This window comes from Symphodus melops (assembly GCF_947650265.1).
Source record: "Symphodus melops genome assembly, chromosome: 2".
Classification (NCBI taxonomy): Eukaryota; Metazoa; Chordata; class Actinopteri; order Labriformes; family Labridae; genus Symphodus; species Symphodus melops.
In genome coordinates, this window is record NC_136692.1 from 23824246 (window position 1) to 23833827 (window position 9582).

Here is a 9582-nt window from a genome sequence, read left to right on the forward strand (position 1 = left end):
TTTAAGTTTTACATTCTTGTTGTTTTGTTGTAAAAAAATAAGTAAAATAAAAGTTTATGTTGCCAGTGTTCATATAGAAAAACTGTGTTTGTTTTATTTATAACAAAATGTTACCCATTCAACATTATTTTTCGTAAGGCCTTTGCACACCAAGGGCGTGTGCTTTTTATTTTATTATTATTGTTATTATTATTCGTTATTTCTTTTCCCACAGAAAGAAAAAACAGAAATCCAAATCAAGTATGGAAATATGAAACAGTTAAATGTGGATATCGGATCAGATTTGTACCCTTTTTTTAAATCATGAATTTTAAGTATCTGTAATGATATGTTCGTCAATGTGCGTTTTGGGATGAGCTTTTGGCTACAGAAAGAAAATGATGTCTGGAAAGTTTCTTATTTAGTTGGGGTATTTCATGTTTTAGGTTTGTGATTGGTATTGTATTCTATCACAAAAATGGTAATTCAGAGATTCATTTGTGGATGTAATTTAAATCATAGCTTAGGCTACTGCACATGAAAGACAAAAGGGGAATTAGTTTTGATTAGAATAAGTTGGGTTGCCTCTCTTCAAGTATTTTATTAACATTTCCATGAGAAAGCTGTTGAGTTCTTGACATGACAATCTGACACTTTAGACTACATGTAAAATATTAAACGGTTTATGACTATAGATCACGCGGGGTTAATAATGAGCTTTAGTGTACATGTTGCTAGGCAACACACAAGACAACTCGAAGCCTTTGATTGTTGGCCAAGCAGTCTTTGCTTTAGACATACTTTCCTGCTTGAAAGTGTTAAAGGACCCAACAGCATAAAAATGCCGTTCAGTGGGACGATTAAATGTCCGCTTCATGACCGAATAATGGAGATGCAGCTTAAAATTCAACTACTGGGTAAGTTTGCTTCAAAGTCGGCACCGTGGTGATTTTAGGTAATGCGACGCACGTTTGGTTTGCTAGTTACAGTACTAATCTGAACATAAGAAGTCTCTATAAATCCATAAATACACCGAAGAAGCTTCTGGCATTGTAGCTGAACGGTTAATAAACAATACTGTTGCTGTAAGTATTTATTTTTTCCACTAGAGGGCGACAGAACGGCTTACTATGAGAGCTCTCAGTCAACCATTAAGAGGAACAGACAGTCCATCCACCAGCTGAGGCAGGAGAACCAGCTGCTGTACAGAAAACTGGCAGAGACAAATGCTGTAGGTCTCCATGGCATAGAGCCTTTCTCAGAATCAGTGGAACAAATCATACCTGGCCTGCTTTACCATTACAGTATGTTTAACTATGTTGTGTCTTTCATCATAAGGGTGATGAGAATGTGATCAAAGTGGCTTTTCAGAACAGAGGCTCGGAGAAAGAGATCTTTCGCAACATGTCAGGGAAGGTGAGAGGAAGGACAATTAATTCTGTGTTCATTAAAGTGCCAGGTGTTTTACTCATGGTGGATTTATGTTCTCTGTACACAACCTGATAAATTAATTGTAGAATTGTAAAACCATAAAGATACAGGTTTTGTCTTGAGATAACATTTGTAAATAAAAGTGTAGGCCATTGATTGATTAAGACTATTTGAAATAGAAAAGTCCCCCATTTTCTCTGCCCACTCTGTTTCACTTTTCTCACACTTCATCTTCTGGGTCAACACCAGACAGCTCTGACAACACTTGACCACAGTGTGCTGTCCAAGATGAAACGTCTCAATGCCCTAAAACACATCACTCAGAACAAGCAGCGTCGCCTTGAAGAGTTGAAAACAGAATACCAAAGGATGAAACCTGAAGACACCGGTGGAGCACGGCTTGCTGATGCTCAAAATCGGAAAAAAGTTGAAGATTCCATGGTAAAAACATGTTAAGCTCATGAGAAAACGTGGAAGGTACTGTTTTGCTTTTTCTGTTGTACACTTTCTTTTTCTGACCCCAGTGTGGTGTGTTGTGTGTTTGTTTGGTTTTTTTGTTTATGCTTTCAGTACCTGCGGTCTCTGAAGAATAGCCTGGAGAAGACCCAGTTTAAGTTCAAGGAGGCGGAGAGCATCATGGCTAGCTATAAAAAAGTCAAAAGTCACCTGCAAGTGAGTTCAACCTCAACGTTTTAAGTCTGAAAAAAGTTTGTATTCATTTTTCACTTCTTGTTGTACAGTTAAAAAAGTTTTTGAACTGTTGGCAGACTACTTTGTCAGAGTTTGTTTGCTATCAGCAGGCACTCATGAGATATTTACATCATCAGTGTTTTGTCCACCATTTAAGACAAACACTATTACACTGTCACACTCTGTTTGTGTACATGATATGTAAATCAATCAATCAATATCAATTGATGTAACTTCAATGCCCTCACTCAACTATAATTTTCTTTTTAATATTCTTTGTCATTTTTGTGCCATATTTATATTTCAAGTGGTCAACTTCCAAGCAGATACTGCCAGATACTCTCATTTGTATTTCATTGTTTCAATATGTGTAACTTGCCAGTAGCTTATTAAATTCATCAGCCTCATCAAAGTTACCTCAATTTCTGATCACAACCAAATGATAAATATTTTTAAGTCAGGATCATTTCATGCAGTAGTCATAGGGCAACCGTTCTCTGATGATTTTTCAAATTGTGAATGTAAAGTTTGTCGCAGTCATTCTCTACTTCAATATTTCCTGTCCAATCATGTTTAATAACATTACTGTTCCTCTTTAGGATGAGGCTCTCACTTTCCAGGGCCAGCTGGACAGTCTAGAGGCAGAAATCCTGAAGCACAAGGAGGAACTCAACAACATGCAGTCCATGAACACTGACGCTCAGCTCTCGAAAGAAGCTGCTAAGGTGATCTTGCAAACCCTTTATTAGTTAGTATTATACTCAACAAAAATATAAACGCAACACTTTTGTTTTTGCTCCCATTTGTCATGAGATGGACTCAAAGATCTAAAATTCATTCCAGATACACAATATTACCATTTCTCTCAAACATTGTTCACAAATCTGTCTAAATGTGTGATAGTGAGCACTTTTGCTTTGCTGAGATAATCCATCCCACCTCACAGGTGTGCCACATCAAGATGCTCATCAGACACCATGATTAGTGCACAGGTGTACCTTATACTGCCCACAATAAAAGGCCACTCTGAAATGTGCAGTTTTGTCTCACAGCAAAATGCCACAGATGGCGCAAGCATTGAGGGAGCGTGCAATTGGCATGCTGACAGCAGGAATGTCAACCAGATCTGTTGCTCGGGCATTGAATGTTCATTTCTCCACCATAAGCCGTCTCCAAAGGCGTTTCAGAGAATATGGCAGTACATCCAACCGGCCTCACAACCGCAGACCACGTGTAACCACACCAGCCCAGGACCTCCACATCCAGCAGGTTCACCTCCAAGATCGTCTGAGACCAGCTACTCAGACAGCTGCTGAAACAATTGGTTTGCATAACCAAAGAATTTCTGCACAAACTGTCAGAAACCATCTCAGGGAAGCTCAACTGCATGCTCGTCGTCCTCATCGGGGTCTTAACCTGACTCCAGATCGTCGCCGTAACAGACTTGAGTGGGCAAATGCTCACATTCGATGGCGTCTGGCACGTTGGAGAGGTGTTCTCTTCACGGATGAATCTCGGTTTACATTGTTCAGGGCAGATGGCAGACAGCGTGTGTGGCGTCGTGTGGGTGAGCGCTTTGCTGATGTCAATGTTGTGGATCGAGTGGCCCATGGTGGTGGTGGGGTTATGGTATGGGCAGGCATCTGTTATGGACGAAGAACACAGGTGCATTTTATTGATGGCATTTTGAATGCACAGAGATACCGTGATGAGATCCTGAGGCCCATTGTTGTGCCATACATCCATGAACATCACCTCATGTTTCAGCAAGATAATGCACGGCCCCATGTTGCAAGGATCTGTACACAATTCTTGGAAGCTGAAAATGTCCCAGTTCTTGCATGGCCAGCATACTCACCGGACATGTCACCCATTGAGCATGTTTGGGATGTGCTTGACCGGCGTATACGACAGCGCGTACCAGTTCCCACTAATATCCAGCAACTTGGCACAGCCATTGAAGAGGAGTGGACCAACATTCCACAGGCCACAATTGACAATCTGATAAACTCTATGCGAAGAAGATGTGTTGCACTGCATGAGGCAAATGGTGGTCACACCAGATACTGACTGGTTCTGAGTCCCCAGACCCTCAATAAAGCAAAAACTGCACATTTCAGGGTGGCCTTTTATTGTGGACAGTCTAAGGTACACCTGTGCACTAATCATGGTGTCTGATGAGCATCTTGATGTGGCACACCTGTGAGGTGGGATGGATTATCTCAGCAAAGCAAAAGTGCTCACTATCACACATTTAGACAGATTTGTGAACAATGTTTGAGAGAAATGGTAATATTGTGTATCTGGAATGAATTTTAGATCTTTGAGTCCATCTCATGACAAATGGGAGCAAAAACAAAAGTGTTGCGTTTATATTTTTGTTGAGTGTAGTTCAAAACACATGTGTTTCAACTGAAGGCATCAGAAGGATGGTTCACTCACTATTGCTTTCATCAGTAATTATTAAAGTTATTTAAAGAAAGTCCCTTTATGTCCTTTTTTATTTAGATGCATATAGATACAATCAACCACACCATCCATTCTATAAAAACAGCCCTAAAGCAATGTTCTAAGTAAATGTCAATATTAGGGTACTGTCAAACTATCATTTTCTTTGCCACACGCCTCTCTTCTTCCCATTCCTCTTCCTGGAAGATGGAGTTACAAAAGCAGGAGGAATTGCTCCATAAAGAGCGCAAGGAGAGAGAGGGTATTATTGCCAGCTACAGGAAAAAAGTTGAGGAGCACAAGGCCCAAGCTGAAAAATTGGATCGAAGGGTGAGACATACACACAGTCATATTCCATATGTGCATATTCAGAAAATGATAGAGAGAAAGATTAAAAACTTGCCGACATCTAGGCCCAGAGAGCAACAATACAGCCGGATGAGCTGAGCAGTGAGGCCCAACGCAGCAGCCCCAGGATTCCAGGGGAGGAGGAGAAAGTCCTCTCCACTTTTGAGGAGGCCTTTCGACGCATTAAAGAGGCCACTGGAGTCACAGATATACAGGTAAATGTGTGGAAGGAGATTAATGAGCTGCTGATGAAAGTGTTGATGAGGTTACTATTTACTACACATATATTGGTCTTTTTTCACGTGTGCAGGAGATAGTGGAGCGCTTTGTCTCACAGAAGGAGACTCACCAACGCCTGGAGAAGCTGAAGGATGATAATGAAAAAGTGCTGCAGCAGCTGCAAGAGCAGAAGGAGCTCCTGAACCAACAGTTTCAGGATATGAAATATTCTGGAGAAGCTAAACTCTCCAGGTGAGACACTCAGACAGTAGTGGACTGAAGGCATTAGTGATGTTCCCATGTCCAGTAACGTTTTCTCTCAAGCCACTTTCCTACATCTATTCCTCTTTCTCTGTGGTTTTCCCAGTGACCAACAGATGCTGGAGGAGTGTGAGCAGCAGCTGCAGGCTCAGCAGCGTAAGTGTGATGCCTGTGAAGAGCGCCTGGATTGGCTTGTTAAAACCCTCAGTACTGTCAGAGCTGGGGTGGAGCACCTTTCTGACAAACTTCAACACATCACTCTGGTAGTAATATAAGTCATCATGGATGTAACGTTTCAAAATCTGGGTTGAACCGTTGAACACTTGAATCTATTCTTTGAACTCCTTTTATGTCTTACTGTATATTATTTCATTTCTTAGGTAAGCTTTTGTGTACTAAGTTATCCCCCATTTCTGTCCAGACTGAGGGTGAAGTGGCTGAGGTGTCTCCTGACTCAGACGAGTTTGTGGTGGAGCTGATAACTCAGTGTGAGCTGAAGCTGCAGTTACTGCAGGAAGAGCTTCAGGGAAAGGATCAGGCTGCTAGCATGAAGGAGATGGAGGAGGAGGAGGTGAGTCAAAGCTACTCAACACTCATCCAGCATTACATTGGTTTGAAATTCAGGTCATTGTAGGATATTTAAAAACATTTTGTTTTGACAGAGATAGTGATGACAAAATTGTTCTGTGCAACTGTAGTAAAAGGTATTATAGGAAAAACACAGACACATAAAGTAATAAACAGGCAGCCGTCTAACACAAGCATATTTAAAGACATGTAGAACAATGGTTTCTCTCTGCTTTTTAATTAAGATTGAATAAAACAGTTAGGTAGCGGCATATCATAACCCTAACACTAAAAAATTTAAATAATTAAATCAGAATAATTTTTTATTCCCAAATACATTTACACATACACGGAATTTGGTGCAAAAACAGTTAACATGGGAAATAAGGCTGAAATAGTACTTTAATATTTTAATGAAATAGAAGAAGCAATAACCAATATATAAAAGAGAATTTAAAAACAGTCAAGTATAAAGAATAATTTCACAGCGCCGACAATGGTGAGGGCCAGAATACCCAATAATTCTATGGATTCTCCTCAAAAACTGGTAAATAAATCCGGTGGAGTTATAGCCCTGATATTCATAAGATAAGAAGACTCTGGTGAAAAAGCTCCATGTATCTTGGCATAAAACTAAGTTAACGCACAAAAACAGACAAAACAACGGCCAGCAGCACACCCATCTCGATGTTCAAATAAACAGTCTATACTGCAAAGTTGGACTCTAAAAACAGCATCAGTGAGCAGGTTTGTTCTTTATCACTTCATTAGGCCAGGAGAACATATCAGAGTGTACCATAGAAAACACGTAACAGCCATTTACTAATGGCTCAGATGATCAGATCTAAATTTGGAGGGATTAGTGTTTTAACTGATGTAACTCTGACCTGATTATTACTAAATCCGCGCAGCTTTGTTTGCTCAACTTGAACACATACAAGAAACCATAACAGAAACCACTAAGTTCCTGGAAATAACCATTTCGGATGGTGTGAGTAGATAAAACAATGAGATTGTTCTAATATACCTCCAACAATGTTTCCTAAGAATCTGTTACAAAAACTTTGAGGAAAACATGCAATAAAAATCTGTAAAAAAAACAAAAAACAAAAAACTGTAATCTGTGATAAATATGAATTTCATGAATAGCATCAATAGAGGGAAAAAAAGATTAAATATGGGAATTAAACAGTCAAAGAATTATATACAAAAATATATACATATGATATTGCCAGATACCAGAACAACCTTTTAGTCCGTTGCATAAAAAAAGCCTAATTAATGTTTTGTGTCTGATTATTGCTTTGAATAGTTCTACGTCAAGATTGCAGGAAAACTGCCAGCTTATAACACTCGTGTCAAGCTGCCTGAGGAGCAAAGTCGGGACCTCTTTGAGGATGGTGAGTTGGGAACCATACATACACACACATACAAACACACACACACACACACACACACATGCACGCACACACAAACTTGAAAATTAACACGGGCCCTCAATCTATATCTGTCCCATTATTCTCCGTTTTTGTCTCAGAGGATGAAAATAAAGAGGATGAATCTGAAGTCATTTCACGGGAAGCTCTAAAGCGTCAATCACAGCTTATCATTGACGCCAATTCCAAGAAGAAACCCTGGAAGAAGAAGAAGGGCAAGTTCTAAACCAACACCACAGCCTCAAGACACAAGATAATAAACAATACGACTAAAAAATAACATCATCAGATGATTTATATGTGCATGTAAAACTTTTTTTTTTTTTTTGTATGAGGTTTGGTCCTCTGTCTGGTGTCAGTGTTGCACCAACACTCACTATTTCAAGTTTTTGTCACAACTCAGAATTTCTGCATCTCTGAAAAAAGAATAAAAAACTTTAAAATACAAATTTCACCTTATGTCACATCAAAGCTTAACATTGTGAATGCAAAATTGTAAACATGTACAAGTCTATCACGCAAATCAATAAACGTTAATACCTGTTAAAAATGCTGTCTTAATGCATGGGTGTATGACATTGATGTAGCACGTGCACATAGTTCCAGTGTTACACGTGATACAGAGCTGCATGTAAGAACCGCTCTAGCTTGTAGGAAATGCAAAGCAGTCAACACCTAAAACATTTCTGCTATGATAATCATCTTTAAATTGTTTATGTTTTTCAAACAATGTTGCTGCGACTGGAAGAACAACTTTTACTTCAAAAATGTGTGTATAATCTCATTGATTCTCTTTTTAACACGTCCCAAGAGCCACAACTCATGGCTGCAACTCAAGATTCAGCTTCTATTGACTTATGTGTCATGTTGGTGTCTGACAAGTCCATTTACTGTAGGACTGCATTTTTTTAATTCCATACTTCCATATTTTTTCATCTGACCAATTAATTTAATTACAAAAAGTTAATTTTAAAGTTCTCTTGGCCCACATTCAATGACAAGATCCATTAAACAGCAAACTATTTGTCATGTTCCCCCTTATCCAAAGTCATGGTATCCAACACTATAAATCATTGCATTCATAGGTAAAATATATGAAAATAAAAATATTTTTTTTGGACCAGTTGCAACTCCTCATTTAGAAATCACAGAAAAAGAGCACTGTAAGACTATAACTATAGTAACTATATGGTTTATAATAGATCCACTTGAACAAACTGCATTCATTGTATCATTGATGAAGGCCTGCCGCCCCAGAGAAGACAGACATCAAGACAAATCACTTGAGAACAGAAACTTTTTTTAAGTGAAAGACAGCAAAATAAAGGTACTTAGTGCAACTTAGAAGTAGCCATATTTAAAAATAAAGACTGTTCTCTATCTTTGTTATATTCATATTATATTGTATGCTTAGTTATGACCTACATATTCAGTTCTTGATGTCTGTCATCATAAAATCTAAACTTGCACTAAAATGAAATACAAACCCAAAATATCGACCATGTGCGTTGCCTTATTTGTTAAAAAATATGCAAAATATATCAGCAATAAATACATCGGAGCCTGTGTCGCCGACATAAAAAAACGTTTAGTTCTATTGGTGCTTTTCCAAACCAATCAAAGAGAGGAGGCGGACCTTGACAGTCTGCTGCAGATTTTTGAATGGCTGCCAGCAGCGTCAGTAAGTTTCCTCAACTTCTTCTGCCACCTGAGCTCCCACACATCAGTTTGAGTGGTATGTGTGAGTCGTGTGAGTCTTTGTTAGTAGAGGATAATTTGCATAATATTACCCTCTTTCCATCTACAGGTAAGAAACGTGTTTTCATTCAGAGTTTGTCAGCAAACTCTTAGATGTGTTGAAATGCAACATGCAAATCGAATAGGGTCACTTTTCCCGGCAGTGTATTTCAATCATTCTTGACAGTGTTTGTATCACTGTAGGAGCAAGGTGAAAATTAGGACAGGGAGAGATTGTGCCTCTTTGTAATGAGAAGTCCAGTGAATTGGAATGATTGGATGTGAAACGCAATCAAAGTGGGACACAATTATGTACAATCGAGGGTCTACAGACAAACAGGGAGGAGGGAGACCAACACACACACACACACACACACACACACACACACACACACACACACACACACACACACACACACACACACACACACACACACACACACACACACAGAGAGAGAGAGAGAAA

General features: G+C 39.1%; 1 protein-coding gene across 1 annotated transcript; it reads left to right on the forward strand.

The window, feature by feature from the left end:
• The first annotated feature begins 704 nt into the window (after window positions 1-704).
• Window positions 705-7659, forward strand: odad3 (outer dynein arm docking complex subunit 3). Its single transcript, XM_079372644.1, has 13 exons — window positions 705-896; window positions 1089-1210; window positions 1318-1395; window positions 1660-1851; window positions 1981-2082; window positions 2700-2825; window positions 4756-4878; window positions 4962-5111; window positions 5207-5367; window positions 5483-5639; window positions 5798-5947; window positions 7256-7343; window positions 7481-7659. The coding sequence occupies exons 1-13, from the start codon at window positions 821-823 to the stop codon at window positions 7603-7605; spliced, it is 1650 nt and encodes a 549-aa protein (XP_079228770.1). The 5' UTR covers window positions 705-820; the 3' UTR covers window positions 7606-7659.
• Window positions 7660-9582: the final 1923 nt, after the last annotated feature.